Raw genomic sequence first — 19239 nt, forward strand, 5'->3', positions numbered from 1 at the left:
TGATACATCTGCTGCTGTCAGGCCTGCAGGTATCAGGCTGTTGTTCTCCTTCATCTCATAGTGGACAGAAATTATTTTTTGGAGTGGCACAAATAATTTGTGTGGCATCAGATTTGATGCAGAACAGCTGATTGTTCTGTAAATAGTTTGAAATGTTTGTTTAAAAACGCCTTGGCTGCATTTTTAGGTAAACAGCTGCAACAAACTTTGTTGTTTGCATAACTCAGTTACTTTTTTGAAGAAGTAACTATATAATTAATTACCCAACATTGGTCATTATTTACTGTATTTTGCAGACAGAGTTACAGACTCTCTCCCAGACCACAGACTCATAATACAAGTCAGAGCTTTATAAAAAAAAGTTGTGTTTTCTAAATTGGAGTTCAAGTTATTTTTACTTCCAATAGTGTTAACATCCTACACAGGTGATGAATAAGATTGTTTTAAATTTTCATTGTAAGTGGGCTAAAGCAGGTAATTAAAAGTAGTCTAACATAAATGCTGTAATTTGATTATTTTAATAAACATGTAACTTGGATGATTCGATGCTGGCATGACCACAGTGCACACGTCTGCTGTTGCTCACAGTGGTCCAAGGGACGCTCAGGGAGTTTGTGTGTTCGCTCACACACATGAAACATTACAAGGAACATTGTCCAGCACATTACAGCAGGGTGCAAGATGCTAGCAGGCAGGGTGTACATGGAACGCCATAACCAAGTGGCCGGCATAGTGTACAGGAACATCTGTGCCGAATATAACCTGGAAGTCCCGAGGTCAAAATGGGAGATGCCCCCAGGGTGGTGGAGAATGACCGAGCTAAGATCTTGTGGGACTTCCAGACACAGGCGGACAAACTGGTGATGGCTAACCAACATAGTGGTAGACAAGCAGCCGCTGTGATAGGTGTAGCTATACCGAGTGGTAGCTATAGCAGGGAGGAGGAACATGAGAAGCTGGAGAAGATGTGGAGGATGAAGGCAACAGTGGTCCCCGTGCTAATCAGAGCACTTGGGGCAGTGACCATCAAGCTAGGCGAGTGGCTCCAGCAGGAACAACATCTGAGAACTCTGCGATGAAGAGCACAGTCCTAGGAAAAGACCCTGCAGGACCCTCCAGCTCCCAGGCCTCTGGTAGAGGACACTAGCTTGAAGTACAAAGATGCCCGCAATGCAAGTGGGAAACTTTTATATATACATGTTATTAGTTGTGTAGAATATGATGGCAGCATCTGCATACATTATTTATCAAACAAAACAAGCCCAGCAGCCTGCTTTGTTCTTTTAGACAGTGAGACATGAAATCACCTTGAGGAAGGCTTCTTTCTGCTCCAGGTGCTTACTGATCAGAGGCAGGAGGTGGTCGCTGTCGGATGAACTTCCCACTTTGTCGTGTGTGCCGCACCAGTCTTCATCGCGGCGGTACTCCTGCTCCAGGCTCTCCAACACACTGCACACCTGCACAGACGCACAAACAGTTACCTTCCTGTTGCTGATGTAAGAAAACAAAAACAGCGATGGTGGAGTTTGCTTGAAGTGCACCTGTTCAGATGTCTTGTAGAAGGCTACGGATGCATTGACCAGCTTCAGACGGTCCTCCATCTTCAGCATCAGTTGCTGCCAGTGCACGGCAACCTTCTCAGCACAGCTTCGAATTGCCTCTGGATCATAATGACTCGCCTGTAGCATCATCTGACAAAAGCAGCAAAAGAGGTCAGAGCTGTCAACTACTGACGACGGAGAAATGAAGGGAAACAGTTAGTTAGGCATTAAAGAAGATTCACCTCAGCTTTTTGTTGGACCTGCAGAGCACTCTGATGTGTCTTCTGAAGAGAGTTAGCGTGGAATAGAGACTGGAAGAGAGGAGATTTGGTTATTATCTCCACTTTCACTCAGTTCAATATACCATTTCTAACATGCCTTTGTGGAGGTCTACACAAACACAAGGCTTAAAGGTTAAAGGGCCTCTAAAACGTCTAGAAATCTCTTCCAGGCAAAAAGAATCTTTAAAGTTCGACTCTGTGCCAGAAAAGATCATTTACAGCTTTGATTACAATTCTGATGATTAAGCTGTATTAAAATGATCCTAACATTTCATTCACTGTTTTATTTAAGTTAAATACAGCAGTAGGGAAAAACTACATGGAGGCAAAAGTTTATTTTATATTGTTGAACATATCGTTGTGCACGAGTGCGTGAGCCTGGGTACACAGCAGCACATCAGCAGGAAGATGCAGGAGTCATATCATCAACACACACACACACACACACACACACACACACACACACACACACACACACACCTTCAGACTTCTGTGGTCAGCTATTTAAAGTAACACCACAGCATCCAGTGACAGCACCTAAAGGATTTACTGTGTGTGTGTAAGTGTGTGTGAAGCAGCTGTAACTGTTCAAACTCAGAGCAGAATGTAAACGACTGAGGTAAGCCTGGTTCACACACACACATGACAAAGAGCACCTCTGTGTCACTGCGTGCACATCTGCTACGATTCAAACCAGCACACACTGAAAAATTATTACTCCTGTACAGTAAATAATTAGGCCGTGTGTGTGTGTGTGTGTGTGTGTGTGTGTGTGTGTACCTCTATAGCCATCTGGAACTGCTCATGCTCCCTCTGAAGCTGCTCGGCCTCAGACAGCGAGCTGGCGTTGACCATGCTGGCGTTCAGCATGGACTCTCCGTTACGTATCCAACCCAACACCTAGACAACGAGTCAGACACCATGACAACATACGACTTATATAAACATGCAGGTGTATACACGCTGTGGTGGGAAAGCCTCTCTCACTAAAACCATATCTGTACTAATAACATGTAATACGTGTGCGTGTGTCTGCAGACGCTGTGGAGCTACACGAGTGAAGCTCGGGAAACTCCAGCTTCAGTCCTGCACGACTAACACGCGCAAACATCTGGGAGCGTTTATCATGAGTAATGTTTTTATTGACACACTTACTGAAACATCTTTAATAATGTGTAATCAGAATATCAGTAGGACTACACCTCGGACCTTTTGTGTGACATGCTTCATTGTTAACAAAAGGAAACTTACAGCAGTGAAAGGTCAAAGGTTATTTTGTGCAAGTACAAATAAATAGACTGTTTTTGGCTTTGACTGATGTCTTAATGGACACACTTGCACTACACGCATTATGTTAGTCAGAGCTTCAACTACACGACACACACAGCTTCTGAGAGATAACAAAAACTGATGCACCTGTGACATGCATGTGCTCCTCGGGTTACATTTCTTTGTAACACGGTGAAATCAACGCGTTCACATCCCAAAACCTAACATATGACACCATGTGACTGTGGCAGGTAGGAGGCACGGCGCGACCCCGATTCACCGCTCACTGACATCTTCCCTCGCCGGCTGCAGCTCTCCGCTCACAGCTCGACATCCACATCAACAACAATCATTTACGTGCAGGGGAGGAGTGATTTCGCTCAGGCGCGCCAACCTCCAACCCCATTCTGTTGGTTCAATCCAATCACAGGGTTGCCTTTCGCGTTCCTGTGGGACGCCTCAAAACATGACAAACTGTGAGTGTTATGTGTGTTTGGAGTGAGAGTGGTCCTATGGAAGATGACGTTAGCCATGGCAGACGAGGTGCCTCATCTATTCAAGGTTGTGAACTTTACTGACGAGTGATCTCAGACAGGATAGCAGTGAGGGTGTGTTCCTGTGTGTTATTAGCACGTTGGCATGAGCTTAATAAATGATTCAGCTGTATCCATTTGCAGCAGTGTGTTTCCTGTCTACACACACAGCCTGGCTGTTGTTCCTGTCACTTCTCCAACATCGAGCAGCCTGTTCAAAACGAGAACAGTTGATAACAACGTTGCTCTAGTTGGACTAGGATCCAGCTTTCTCTGAGTCTCGATGTTTTCTAGATCTGGGACAACAAACTGAAGCCACATAGCAAAGTAGGTTAAAGATGGAGTCCTCCCTGTGAGTGCCATGCCTTCACCTGTTTAACTTCTCCCTGCAGGTGGCGCAGCTGAAGAGTCTGCTCCAGCCGCGTGTGCGTGTGCTGCACGTTGACCTCCACCTCCTGCTGCTTCTCATGCAGGAACTCCAGCAGCTCCTGAACCTGAGAGGCCAAGTCCAAGTCCTTCTCTCCCGTCAGCTCGATTCCTGTGACAAACACACACGTTCTGCTTCTGTCATGTCAACAAATTAGTGTAAAGGAAGTTTTGGAGAACCTCAGAAACCAGAGAAATGCTGCTATCTAAGAAAGGATAAACAAGCCAAGCCCTGTTTTCAGGATCAGAGAGACTATATTTATCCCCAGAGGGCAATTCATTTGTAATTTGTATGCATTTGGTAAAAATAAGAAATAATGGTAAATGGCCTGTATGTGTATAGTGCTTTACTAGTCCCTAAAGCACTTTGCACATCCACCCACAGGTGATGGCAGCTACATGTAGCCACAGCCGCCCTGGGGCGCACTGACAGAGGCGAGGCTGCCAGACACTGGCGCCACCGGGCCCTCTGACCACCACCAGTAGGCAACGGGTGAAGTATCATGCCCAAGGACACAACGACCGAGACTGTCGGAGCCGGGGCTCGAACCGGCAACCTTCCAATTACAAGACAAACTGCCAACTCTTGAGCCACGATCGCCCACGTGACAAAGTATGAATTGCTGAATAGCTGCAAACAGAAAAGATTCACCATGTTGCATCTTAAGGATGCTATATTCCCATTTAACTTTTTACTTTCACTGAAAGTGATTTTGGGCTTCAAACAGAGCGTTTAGTTTGTGTGGCGATTCAGAGAGACTGATCCCACCTGGGACCAGAGTAGCACTCTGTTAGTGTCAAGGCCAAGTTTAGTTATGCTGCACAAAGTGCTTTCCCAAAGTCAAATGCACAACAATGATGGAATCCAAATATAACAGAGAAAGATTAATACGGCTAAAACAACAAGGACTAAGGCTGTGAGCACAAAAGTGTGTGGCTCAGTGTGCGCTAAAGGCAGTGGATAAAAAAGTCTGGACCTGCCACAGAGAGTCTCTGTCAGATTCAAGTTCAGACCTCATGGTTCACTCCTGCGCGCTCATAGAGGAATCATGTGTGCGTCCCTTACCTGAAGCCTGGACCTCCATGATGTACTGGTGCAGATCTTGACCCTGCTGCATCACCTCATAGGTCATGTTGTTCATGGCTGCTTTCCTCTCTGCGTGCCGCTTCAGCCGCTGTTCTGCCAGACCGATATCCTCTGAGCCGGCGGACGAGGCACCGCCTCCCCCGCTGCTGCTGCCGCTGCTAGCGCCCGAGCGGCTGGTGTCATTCAGCTGACGAGACAGATCCTCGTTCCAAGCGTCTAGTTCTGCCGTGACCTGCCAGAACGGGAAAAGCGAGCAATCATAAAGATTCAAGTGAACAAAAGAACACAGCGAGAGCCAGACCTGGTCCAGCAGCTGATCTGAGCACTTGGTCCTGACAGACTTTGTGCTGACAAAACCTCAAAATTAGCAAAATATGTTTTTCTATTCTGCTCGGTGAAAGAAAGCGCATTGATTGGCGTTAACACATCACGTCCAGTTAACTGTACGCACTGAGCCAACATTCCTCTTGCCTGACCTCTATAGTGTACTGCTCAAAGATGCGAAGCTGCAGAAAGATGTCCAGCTTGATTTTGCGTTCATGGAACAGCTCCTCCATCTGGCCCTGGGCTTCATCCAGCTGCTGCAGCACACCCTGTATGTGCGCAATGGAACTGCAGTGTGGCGTCTTATTGGTGGACATGGCTGCATCCCTGCAAAAACACAGGATACAGGAGGAGACGATTCAAAATGGTCCAACTCGTCTCCAAACTCGAGGATGCGTGTGCTCCTGAGAACACCAGTACAGAGGTCATATTTCTCTGTGTTTAGAGTAGCATGAATGCTGCCTGCTCCACTCTGTGTGTAGATGAAGAGCACACACACACACACACGGCCATGTCTGTTATCTTTGTGAGCGCATTCCCAGGCTTCTGCAGCTCTTTGCAGACCCTACAGAGTAACCAGCATTCGTGCTTGTGCACGATGCACTATGAGTTTAACCTTGTGGTGGTGTCGTGTTATTTCATATCCAGTGCCAGAACAGAAAAAAATACAAGTAAAAATAAAATAGGCTGAGTATTAATTAAAATATTATTGATCATTTGGAGAATAAAGCTGTAAAGACACTGTTGCTTCAAGACAAACGGCTGCTGTTCCCTCTGAATTACTGAAATCATGCTTCACAGTTGGTTTGAGTAAGGAAGTGTGGCGGAGGTGTGGTCCCGGGCGCGGCTGCAGGGGAGGAGTGGTGCAGTGGGCTCAACGGGGCGGTGCTGGAGATGCCGGTGAGAACAGCTGATGGCGATTTGGACTGATAATGGTTTCCTTCCCTTTTTATAGTGAGACGGAGAGGAGCGGAGAGAGAGGGAAATCAGCTGGGACCGACAGCTGTCAGACTGTGTTCATATCATAACCTGGGAAAACTATGAATAAATGTGGAAGCTGGTGATAAAGACCTGTGTGTGTGTACCTGTGTATAGTGCATTTCACAGGAAGGAAATGATGTTTCATTAGCACATAAACACAGAGTGCTGATCAGTATGAAGACGGGAAATGAACGGCTGGTACTGGACAGATGCAAAGGCACAGCAGTTCCACCCTCCTGCAGTAAAGAGGCATTTTATAAATCAACTGTAAACTCTGGACTTTCCCCAAAGATCATTTCAGCTTTTTTCTCAAAATGATAGTTTTTTCTTTTACTGGTTTCTTCCAACCAGTTCACTTTTACAGCTTTCCAGCTGGATGCTCCAGTTAGTCCAACACTTGTCTGTCGTCCTGTCCCGGTGTCCGACAGGATGGATGGAGATCAGCTGTGCGGGTCCTGACACCACCCCTGAACTCACTGCTCCACCCCTCCTGTTTCTGCTGCTATCACTGTTTCTGTTATTTTGTTTTGATTGAACATTTTGTGTAGTATTTGTGTGTCTGTGTGTTTTTATGACATTTGCAGTATTGATGCTACAATCTGAGATGCTCTATTAACTTTAGAAATCCTCATTTCACTACTTCAGTTGTTAGTTGGTGTCAGCTTTTCCCTTTCGCTCTAATACTGCCACAATAAGAAGAGTATGACTGTTACCTCAGCTGCTGCATTAGTTCCTCTCCCTCTTTAATCACATTGAGCGTTGCCTCCAGTGTGGCTGTTTGCTGCTGCTGGAACTGCTGGATCAGAGTCTGAACTGAGTCAACAGAATCGCAGCACACATCGTCCAGCAGCTGCTTCTGCAGCTCCTCCATCCACGACCACAGCTGGATGCAGACACGCAGACAGAAATGATCGTCAATGCAAAGAGAGTGAATAACTTCAGGCTGATGCTTCAACACACATCTATCACCTGTCTCTGTGGCTACATGGAATAAATAGCAAAACTGTCCCCACCTCCTTAGTGTGTGTGTGGAAGGAGACAGACATGTCAAGCAGCAGCTTCCTGTGTTCCACCCGGCGGACAAAGTCCTGGATTCGCACTTCCAGGTGTCTAGCTGCCTTGTAGATTTCCTCCGGGTCACACTCTCCTGTCTGTGCAAGCTGCTCGGCTGCCTCCAGCAGCTTGTCTGCGTTGGTGTAAGTGTTCTGCAAGGTAGAGAGAAACATTCCCTTAGTTTGGTATAATGAACCACGGCTGGCAGTGCACGATACCAAAAAGCTGAGTGCAACCGTTTTTTGGTGCAGTTTTCCAGTTTTTATACTTCAATGTTTTTATCGACATTTCCAGCGTTTTAAACAGTCGCCCTGAGCAAACACATTCAGATACAGACCAACAATTGAATTCTGCACTGCTGTCCAATCACAGTCTCCATACTTTTTCAAACCCTCTGCCTTTCCTCTGACAGTCCAGGTCAGTTTGTCCAACATAGCATGTGACCACTTTTCCTTTTGTCTCCAATGATTGATTCTTCCAGCCCCTAAAAGTCCAAAAATCAATACATATTGATGAAGCAGGGCTCTCTGGGTAGATGCCCAGCAGACAGTGTTTGCACCACCTGTACTCCAACTGTCACAATACCCGGAGACAGATCATGTGTTTTGTGTGAGGAACCAAACGCCGACCACAGGACACAGACTGAGAGGAACTGAAGGCGTGCCGTTTATTAAGGCACACTTACAAACTGAGAAACACCTACACTGGGAAGAACTTATACATAAACACAAAACCCGGATCACTAGGAAAACCTTGGAAATGTTGACATAAGAAATCTCGCAGCGCAGCAAAGGTCAGGGGGAAACTCGCACAATATACACAGACAGGAGGTGATCGGGGAGTGGAACCACATGGGGAAACAGCTGGGACAAATTAAGAGTGAGGAGACAGAGGGAAGCTCAACAAAGACTGTCAAAATAAAACAGGAAACACAGAGATGCCGACCTGAGACACGTGGGCATGACACGGAGGCAAAGCATGAATCATAATGAAGGAAAACCACAAAACTCAAATATATCAGAAGAACTCAACTCGAGGTTCACAGGAGCTGGAAACAAAGACCCAACAACGTCTGCACTAGCATCTGTCAGGATTTCTGGAGCTCCGGACAGTCTCACACACACTGACACAAAGTACCCGAATACTTCAAACAAACATCAGGAATATCAGGAGACCACCAATTCAGTTTTCAGGGGTAAGGTCTCATTGTCATTAACTCCTGTAATCATCTCAGTCTTGTGTGAACGGATTGTTCCTGGGCGTTTAAACATCTTAATATCAGTTTTCATTGCCTGTAACCTGTTACTGACAGACTCTTGGTCAAAGGCAGCAGTTACATTATAAACACTGAAATGTGTCTTTCTTTATCGTTTGGTCTTCACGGTGTAGGAACTGTGGTTCAGATGTGAACGACTGATGTTTGGTTTAAATAAACTGTCTCAACTGCAGGGATTTGAAAAAAGAGCTTCTTAGAGATATCAAAGTTTAGACACAGCCGATCATACGGGCGCTGTTTGAATGAAGAGCTGCTATGTTCTGAAGCCTTTACTCGCCCATAGTTTAAAGGCTCCTAAAGCTCTTCCTGCTGAAAAGGATGCATTATTGCATCAGGATAGACTGGTGAGAAAAAACGGTTTGGTGAATCCTTAAAATGTTCAAATGGTTGTTTTTATATCGGGTTTAATTTTGATTCTTATAAATTAATGAACATGAATCAAAACATGAATCCTCCTTTTGGATTTTTAAACAGTGATTTTGTTATTTGAGAATCTCTTTCCTCTTGATGTAAATATAACATTGATCCGTCCGTTCTCTTCCACTTATCCTTTTCCAGGGTCGTGGGGAGTCTATCCCAGCTGTTTCAGGGTGAGAGGCGGGGTACGCCCTGGACAGGTCGCCAGTCTGCTGCAGGGCTAACGGTGTGTTCACACCGTAACACCGAGACACAGACAACATTCACACTTACACTCACACCTATGGGCACTTCAGAGTAACCAATAACCTAGCCCCACTAACTGCATGTCTTTGGACTGTGGGAGGAAGCTGGAGTACCCGGAGAGCAGCCACACAGCAGGGAGAACATGCAAACTCCACACAGAAAGACCTGATGCTGGAATTGAACTCAGGACCTTGTTGCTGTGAGGCAACAGTGCTGACCACTCATGATTTTGTATAATTTATTCCGAAAATTGTCCAAATGCATCACTTTGTTTTATGAGGTTGAAGATACTGCCAGATTTGATAAGAAGAGGAGAACATCATCGGGGTAGAGATATATAAGATGCACTTGTCATTCATTGGATCCCAGTCAAAGCTCGGTGTACTCTCAGTGCTCCAGGCCGAGGGCCAACAGCACTGGTGGAGGAGGGCACCCTTGTTGGGCAGGTCGCTGTTATTGGTTTAGAAGTCATTCCATTTGTTATGCCTGCCAATCGGCTCTGTGTATAAGATTCTGATCCTCTTGAGAAACACAAACCAAAACCCAATCTGGGAACCACATTAGATGGAACCGGCCATTCAGTTCTATCGAAGGCCTGTTTAGCATCCAATGATATCCAAGTATCTTTAGTATCAGTTTTCTGACATTATGTGTAGTAATTCTTATATTATGTAAGAAACTTTGAATAAAACCATTATGTAATCACCTTCAGAAGATTCCTTATACATTTATAGAAGAGGGCGTAACCTTTGTTCTGGTGTTTTGCCACTAATGTGCAGTGTCTCTGCAAGGGCCTGATGTCCACTTACGAGGACATTACACTGCCACAGACTAATGTCCTCTTATGTGGATCTCATTTTTCTCAGAAACAAATATCAGGTAAAAAAAAAAAAATCAGGTGATTCTTTGTTTTTACATTCATCAGGTGCCCATCAGCCCAAACGGCACAGAGAAATTAAAAACGCACTCAGGTCTTAGGAGGTTAACTATGCATTTAGGTTACACTCTGTGATTCTGCAGGTGTTCATATGTGTGCGACTGTTTCTCTGTGTTAGCTTTATGACTGCACAGGGTGGACCCGTGTCTCACCCTACACTGTGGAGGGGCTCCAACCCCCACAGAGAGCTGGACAAAAGGTCGACTGATGGTCCGACACAATAAATACTTCAAATAAATGCTCCCACACAGAGGCTACGTTCACACTGCAGGTCTTAATGCTCAAGTCCGATTTTTTGATCAAATCCGATTTTTTTACAACAGTATTGTTTGACTGATGGCCTTTAATATAAAGACTTCAGACTTCACGTTTCCCAATTTTTGCTTTAAGTTATTTTGTTATTTACATAATAATGTAAATAACCTAATAATGATCCTTATTGCTGTTTTAGAGGAGCGCTGCTTCAAAGGATAGCTGCAGATTTCTGTCAGAATCTGCAGGTTATGCAGTACAAATAAAATGTTCACGTTTCTCCAACGTTGTCTTCCCAACAGTTTCACCGGATGGCCAGGAAGCGTTCGTGATGTCTTCTCCGGCGCTGATAATCGGCGTCTGTCTTGTGTCAGTGACATAAAAGACGGATTTAATGCGACTTGACCATCAAACGCTTTCTGAAACATCGGATATGTATCGGATTCAGCACCACATACGAAAGTGACCCAGATCGGATTTGAAAATATCGGATTTGTGCCGTTCACACTGTCACACCATGATCGGATAGATGGTCGCATAGGGTCAAAAAAATCGGATTTGATGCGCTTTCGCCTGCAGTGTGAACGTAGCCTAATGTAGACTCCATACAAAAGGCTACAATGTTATCTTGTCAATAAGCTGCAACAACCAATCACCTGTAATAAGCCTGTAACTGCTCATGGACAACCAAGTGAAACAGACACAATCCACATACCAAACGTTGTACACACATATTTGCATTGTTAACAGAGTTTTCAGTGTCATCATATTTCATATTAGGACGTCCTAATCAGCCAACACGTCTTTGTAGTGAAGCAGGCGACTGAGCCAACGCTCTCTGAAGAAATGAAGGCTTAAAGCCGGGAGGAGAAATTGGAAGATGAAGACTTCAGTGGGAGTAAAATAGTATTTAAGTCATTCTGTTTGATGTTCGGGAGGCTCAAATGTTCATAATCAGATGAGGAGAGCAATGACACAGCATCACATCACAAAGCAAGACTTGCAGACATGTGCCACGTCTTTCTGTTTGTGCAAATATACTTAGATATTCATCTGACATGTGCTAAATGTATCCATGTTGCAAAAAGGAAAGTGAAAAAACGAGGGAAGGGACAGAGAGACATGTAAACACTGGTGATCTGAAGGATAATCCTAATCCAGAGTGTAAATATCCGATCATACAACTACTCTTTATAGGATTACCACTCGCTTCTTTATGGGATTATCCCTTTACTGTATTAACCAGTGTAATAGATTCCAGTTAGACCGATGCTTCCTGGTACTTACAGACAGCTCTGACATGACTCAAGTTAAAAAGGGCAAACTTTTAATAAAAGATCAAAACTTTTTTCCATATGAAGAGAATAAAATGACAGAGGAGAGATGACAAAAAGAGAGAACATCGCAGCAACAATAATGTTGTACAAGGACTTTCATTGTCTGAAGCCTAAAAATAAATCAGCCCTTGGACTTTACGCCACACGGCCCCGTGCACCGGCAGACGAGGGGGCCAAATCTGACCGACACGCGATCCAGTCTTCACAACTTCAGCTGCATATAAAGTCAAGTCAACATCCATTTTCATCTCACATTAAAACCAACCACAGCCGACCAAAGCGCCAAAGTTAGGACTGCAAAAATAAACACACACTAAAAGATAAAGTTAGGCGGCCGAGTGAGCTGTTCATGTGAAGTTTCAAACGTGCACGAGATTAGGAGCAGAAAGGCTGGACTGATCGTCTTCAGTACCAACACTCTGCTGTTTGTTTAACACATGACAAACTGCAGCGGTGAAATTGAGGAATGGATGTGGATAACATCTTCTGCAGATCTTTCAGAAAAGCCTTTGACCATATATGGTCGTGTAAAGGCATTTCCTAATGCTTCCACCAGCAGACACGGTGGTTTAGAAAATTTGGAATTAATCAGGGCAGATAACTAACAGATGTTTGCACAGTGAGCAGATAAACGTGATTAAAAACTGGGCTGATTTTTTTGCTTTTTCTAGGCAAAGCTGACCTTTTTTTATTTCTACTGCTAACAAGACCTGGACGAATTGGACCTGCTCTTTCAGCTAAACTGCAGCACAACATAACAAAACAACAGAGAAGAGGAGCCTTCAGAGTAGGATCAAATCCAGTAACTTACCTGAGCTACATCTTCGAAGTCGTCGTGTCTCTTCTGCAGGGCTCGGGCTCTGTGGAGGGATTTCCCAACGCCCGTGTGTTTGCTGAGGAAAGCCTCGCCATGGTTTTCTATCCAGTCCATCACCTGGACGGGAGAAAACACCTTCTTTAGATCATCCTGAAGACACGGCAAAGATTTAAGGTCACCTGCTAAACCTCTCGTTGCTACTTCCAACTCTTATTCTGCCGACATGTGTAGAAATGCACAAAATGGTCTCAGAGCTCATGAATAAAGAATGAAATCAATGAAACCTTCATGATCTGGGTGGGAAATGTAGGTCAGTGCAGCTGAGAAGAGCAGGATGTCTCCATGCCATGTTTTCCATATACGAGTGTGTTATGAGCTGTTAGCTCTGTGGCTTTTGTAGCCTTTTCTCCCCTGGACAGTAACCCCAGTACTGGTTCTAGTTCATCTGAGACTGGGAATAAACAATGAAAAAACATGTTTTTGGCCCTGTAAAGGTTTGAGAGCCACTAAAACTCTGACTAAAATAATTTGCTGAAAGAAATTGTGATTTCTTAAAATATAATATTGGCTATTAAGTGGGATAGTGGTGGTCCCTCCTTTCCACAAGGGGGTAGTGGAATGTACAGACTCCAGAGTCAACCTGCGCCTCCACAGTTTGGTTAACTGAGAAAAGTCCTACGAGTGTATGGTTCCCTGCAGCTGACTGGTTACTTGTTCACTTGATTCTTGTATCTGGTGACGTCAGAATGTTTCCACTGCTACACACTGCTGTGTGCCATGTAAGATCAAACAAATCAATGCCTCTTTTTTAAGGCACAAACATGATGTAATCAGAGTTTGGACATGAAACCAAATGTTGGATCTCTCACTCATTACCCTTTGAGTCTCCTGCAGGACAAATATATGTATATATAGCTTGTACATAGCTGTGTAAATACAGTGACAATAATTTGAAGACATTCAGATCTCCAATGATAAAACAGTCCAATAATAAATGGAAATGAGGTGCACGGTGTACTAACAGAGGCCCATTCTTTCCATTAAATGTTCATACTGAAATATTGACACATCTTCATTTCTGCATTTTATGCATGACTGCTGCAATAAAATATGAACCCAGGCAACCCATCTTCTGTCCAGTAAGACCAGCAGCTCAGGCAACCTCTGGATCCTAAGGATTAACATCCAGTCTGTCGCACATTAGCAAATTATGTGTTTCAAGGCCTTGAAGCAACAGCGTGCACTCATGATGTCAGTGCAGCAGCTGGAGCCACAGAGAGGTCAGTGTAGGGTCACAGTGCACAGACTGAAACTGCAGCTGGACTGTCTTTGGTGATCTGCACACATTGTACGCTCAGCCTTCACGTCTGCATCTCTCACTCTTCATCTCTGGGGTCATGTATATCCTGTAGCATTAGCACTCGTGCAACAGCCTTTTTTAGTGATTTATGCACGATTGTATAAGGTCGCTCTCTCACTTTCTGTGCCTGTGCCTCTCCCTCTGGGGGCTCATAGAAAGTGATGCATGACAAGTACAACTTGCAAAGCTCTGCTTTAAGTGAATTTATAACCCACTGATATGATCTCTTCTTCAGTCTGTCTCTTTGTCTTCTTACTTCTCTTAAACACTCTCCCACAGTCTCCCCTGGGTTAAATAAATATTTGCATGGCGCCAAAACTTAGAGCATTCATCTGTGAGTTTGCAGCTCTAACTCGCTCTGCCAAGGCCTGTTTGTACATACACTAAATGCATCAGAGCTGCAGATACATCAGGCCTGTGCAAATGAATTCAATGTGCTGATATGTGTCTGTCCTCCAGAAAAGTTAAAGAGTGTGTTTATATTTCCCCAAAGAAATATAAACATACATATGTACAGCTGGGCCTTGCATGAAAATTCAACAAAATGGGATTCTTAAATAAAACCTCCTGTACTGTGCAAAAGCTTCACCACACATCATCACACTGACCGACCTGGACAGCTTTTAGCAAACGCTGGCACCACCAGGACCTGCATGTTGTCAGAGCTGAGCTGGTAAATGCATTAGTGATTCCAGTCCAGGCCAATCACCGTCCCAACCACCTGCGTGTTTATAGCCAGCTAGCTTTCATGTGTGAGGTTAATTTGTAGAAGCTCAGACGTTCAGTCTTTGGAAAGCTGTACAGAGCTCGCACTTTTTCTCCTGTTTGTTGCGGCTCTTCCTTACAGCATAGCTCTACACTCAGACGTGGAAAATACACACGACTGAAACATGGAGTAAGGTGCAAGACTGCCACCCCTCACTTTCTTTATTTAATAAAAATGGGAAATACTAACAGTGACACATAAATGGAAAGAAAGAACACTGACTGCTTCAATAAAGACTGAAAGTGCTTCACTGTGTTGCTTTCACTTGATGATTTATTCCTTGAGTTTGGGACCTTTTTATGCCTGCATGACTCATAGGTCATAGGTCAGTGTTGAGTGGATTACTAACCTCTCTTTAGTCCACTACTGATTTTAAAGGGAAACTATTGCTCAAGTCCACTTACATTAAAGTCAAAATATAAAGAAATGTGGGGGAGGCTGAGACTTTTGCACAGTAATGTTTAACCATGTACCTGCTGTTCCTTACTGAACCTATAGGTGGCACCATCTGAATTGGATGCATGTGTTAAAGCCCAGCACACTATTGCTGAAGTTTGATGCAGAGACACTGAAAGTCGTTTCATGTTAGTGATTTTATTTAACAAAGAACAAAAAGCTGCTCAGGCAGAATTCAGAGATGAATGATGTGGTGCTTGGTTGTATCTCACTCCTGGTGCCTCACTATCTGACGCTGGGCTTACACCAGAGCACTTTGTCACCACAATGTTCCCACCACACACGTCTGAGGCAGAAACAGAAGGCAGCAGAGAACGTGTGGTACGTTCATCACACACACATCGGTCATTGCTGTCGGTGATGCACGAGTGTCAATGTGTCAAACTGGAGCCACAGTGAAATGTGGGGTCCATAGGGGTCCCAGACTGGGAGCCCATAGAATGGGCTGACTGTGGACCGTCCACACTAAGTAGAGTCTCCAGTGGGGCCCATTGTAGGCCTGCAGTGTATGTATGCACAGCATGCCCACACTCTAGATGTGGACTGCAAGCTTGCCCACAGGAAGCCATGTGGGGGGACCCCCAAAACTGCTGTGGGCTTTGCATTGGCACGCTGAGTTCCCTGCCCACACTGCCCGACAGTTACAGCTACTGCTACCCACTGTTGGCCAGCACGGGGATGTTTGCTAGGATGGGATGAGAATATTTCCATCAAAATCAAAACTGTAATCATTCTGGCTGATATCTCCACCCTGTAGACATGATTTCACCACTCAGCTCAGGAGATCACAACAGAGGCGCAAGTACAACGGGACAAAATGGGTCTTCCACTGATAGATGGAAAAATAGCAGACCATCTGAAAAAAGCTGGTCTTCAATGAAAAAAGAAGGACGGAAATATAACGTTTTTATGGATCTGTTCTCAGAACCTTTTGGTCACACCCTGAACGTTGCTGTGTGTTTACCTGTTGGACATCTTGCTGGAATACACAGAGCTGCAGTCTCTGGTGCAATCGGACCTTTCGATGTTGCCAAATGTTCTCCAGACGCCGCTGATGGTGAAGAACCTCATGAACCACGTCCAAGATGCAGTGCACCTACAGAGAAACACAAATGTTAGCTTAATCGGTAGATGGTGTAGGCATGTTTCCTATTGGTAACACAGGGACACTGACCGCTTTGGAGTAATTTGCAGTGGCTGTAAGAGATTCCGAGTTGCCTGGACTGAGAGGTCTCTGGAGGACATCCAGCAGGGCTTTACCATCCTGACTCACCTGCAAACACATAAATCACATGAATCACATGAGCAGCAGTCACCGGTGCTCCAACTATAAAAGTCTTAATATGTTGCTAGGATTTAAAGTATGGTTGTGGTCATTACAATAAAACAAAAAGACGACTCTGCCACCTACAAACTGTTCAACCTGAGCGCTCAAAGAGCTTTAGGGGGTGGCTGTAGCTCAGGTGGCAGAGCAGGTCAGCCACTAATCAGAAGGTTGGTGGTTCAATCCCAGGCTGCCTCCTGGCTGCATGCCAAATATCCTTGGGCAAGATACTAACCACATGTTTGCCTACTGGTGGTGGTCAGAGGGCCCGGTGGCGCCTGTGTCCAGCAGCCTCGCCTCTGTCAGTGCGCCCCAGGGCGGCTGTGGCTAGAATGTAGCTGCCATCACCAGTGTGTGAATGTGTGATTGACTGAATGTAGTGTGAAGCGCTTTGGGGTCCTTAGGGACTAGAAAAATGCTATACAAATGCAGGCCATATACAACACGCCCCATTTAACCAGCTGCTGTTGTGATTTGTCACCATGAATTGAATCCCTGACCACCAATCACAGGATTATCCTCTGCGAACTGTCTTATTTGTGACACTTTAACAGATTCCCCAACGACAGTGCTTCTTTGTCCGCCATGCTTTGCACAGTGTGCAGAGGTCACCAACTTTCATGACTAATGACCTCCAAACTTCATGTGGCACTTCAGATTAGTTCGAGAGCAGTTTGTAGAGAGCTTAATGGAACGGGCTTCCATAGCTAAGCAACTCTGAGGCTTTACATCACCAAACACAACGCAAACCATCTGATGCAGTTGGGTAAAGCACACCAGCACTGGACTCTGGAGCAGTGGAGACGTGCTCTTTGGAGCATCAAATCATGCTTCTCCGTCTGGCGATGGATGAATCTGGGTTTGGAAGCTGTCAGGATAATGGCACTTCTGACTTAGATGTGGAAGAACTCTGGCTAGCACAGAGTCCTGACCTCAACCCGATAGAAGACCTTCAGGGTGAAATAGCCGGGACCAGACCTTCTTGTCCAACATGTCTGAGCTCTGCTAAACATTGTGGAAAACAATCACTCTCAGAAGAGTGGAAGCTGCTATTGCTGCAAAGGGTGGGCCATTAAAGCCTTATGGATTAAGAATGTGATGTCACTCCAGTGCATCTACACACGTATGTGGGTGAAACCAGAAACACACATTTTCCTTGAAGAAATAAACATGTAAGTAATAATAAACTTTGGGGCAACAGTCAGATGTCTGCACTTTCCTCACCTTAAGAACTCCAATACCAGTGTTCTGAACTGCAGTGACAGCAGTCCTTGTTCCCGTTGAGTCTGGCACACAAACCAGTTTGTTCTCAGCTGTGGGTTCTGGTTAGAGTGGTGTTCTAGTGTGCAACAGATCTGACTATGTGGCAGAACAAGCTAAACTGTCCCAGCAGCTGCAATCCATCATGGATTGTATGACTGTGAGACTCGAGACTACTCACAGCCATAGGGGACCACTGCAGCACAAATCCAACACGCTCATTAGCAACAACTACAATGTCAAAAAGAGGTCAAGAGATTATGTGTCGCAAAATATATCTGATGCACCTGTACAGCCCACCCAAGAGAAAGGCTTCTATAAATGAATTAGCATGGTGCATGTCACATTTGCATAAGTATGCAAAAAACAATGTTTGTCACATGGTTGTACAGATTATTGAAAACCAGAATCCAAAGGATCTGAATCCACTGCAGGCATGACAGATCCTTTAAAGCAACCATGGGACTATCTCTCACCTTCACTCATTTAACCCCCGTCTAAAGATAAAACTCCAGAATGCTGCTGCGAGCACAGAATACATTTACTGAAGTGACTTCACACAACAGCTTGAAGGGTTAGTGCAGCAACTGCCCGATGGCACCCTGTCATCACAGCCAGTCTCAGTCCGCAGTACTGGCAGCATCCACAAGAGGCTCTGGAGCCCAAATATTTCAATGTTTTTTACACGTGACATCGTTTAGCTTTACAGCAAAGTTCTGGACATTAAAGATGTTTTAAATCCTAAATGTTTTCCAGACAAACACGTTGTGGAGTGAACACATTACCAAAGTGATCAGCTCTTCACAGATCACAGACGCTGCAGGCACACAGCGGCGTTGTGCTTTGTTTTTGTGTGATGTTTGTCAGCTTCAGCTGCCGCTAACATTCATTTGAGTGAGTAGGTTGGGCGGTTTACCTCAGTGTACGCCTGGGTCACTTGCTCATAAAGGCTCTGGTGACGGTGAATGGCAATCTCCAACTCCTGCATCTCAGATGGTAACCCGCCCTCGCTGCAGACTTTACACCAGGTCTCCACCTCAGACAGAAACTTATGAATGAAACAGACACACAGATGGATTCATACAGTGCGTGCATTCATGAGAAGATTCATTCAACAAAATGATGTTTCTCTGGTTCCTTGACAGTATCAGATATTCTGGGTCAGCTTTGGTCTGTTCCATATAACCATGATCAACGTCCTTTTGTGGCTTACTGTCCGTTTAATCTACCCTTCTCTGCATCACTACAGTAATGCTTCAAACTCTTGATGAAAGTAGAACAGTTTTCTTCATTTTT

General features: G+C 44.9%; 1 protein-coding gene across 4 annotated transcripts in view; it reads right to left on the bottom strand.

The window, feature by feature from the left end:
- The window catches only part of LOC102291285 (kalirin RhoGEF kinase), a 158979-nt gene that overhangs the window by 55477 nt on the left and 84263 nt on the right, over positions 1-19239 (bottom strand). For all 4 annotated transcript variants that reach the window (XM_042227835.1, XM_042227834.1, XM_042227836.1 and 1 more), the window contains exons 12-24: positions 18860-18991; positions 16534-16632; positions 16324-16455; positions 12772-12894; positions 7456-7647; positions 7156-7325; positions 5614-5788; positions 5117-5369; positions 3996-4162; positions 2603-2722; positions 1784-1852; positions 1542-1691; positions 1308-1457 (exon numbers count right to left, since the gene is read on the bottom strand). In XM_042227835.1, the coding sequence (XP_042083769.1) occupies positions 1308-1457; positions 1542-1691; positions 1784-1852; positions 2603-2722; positions 3996-4162; positions 5117-5369; positions 5614-5788; positions 7156-7325; positions 7456-7647; positions 12772-12894; positions 16324-16455; positions 16534-16632; positions 18860-18991 (1932 nt within the window). The remainder of the gene's footprint in view (positions 1-1307; positions 1458-1541; positions 1692-1783; positions 1853-2602; positions 2723-3995; positions 4163-5116; positions 5370-5613; positions 5789-7155; positions 7326-7455; positions 7648-12771; positions 12895-16323; positions 16456-16533; positions 16633-18859; positions 18992-19239) is intronic.

Source organism: Haplochromis burtoni, unplaced genomic scaffold (genome assembly GCF_018398535.1).
Source record: "Haplochromis burtoni strain Fernald_Lab_line unplaced genomic scaffold, NCSU_Asbu1 Contig_283, whole genome shotgun sequence".
In the NCBI taxonomy this organism is placed as follows: domain Eukaryota; kingdom Metazoa; phylum Chordata; class Actinopteri; order Cichliformes; family Cichlidae; genus Haplochromis; species Haplochromis burtoni.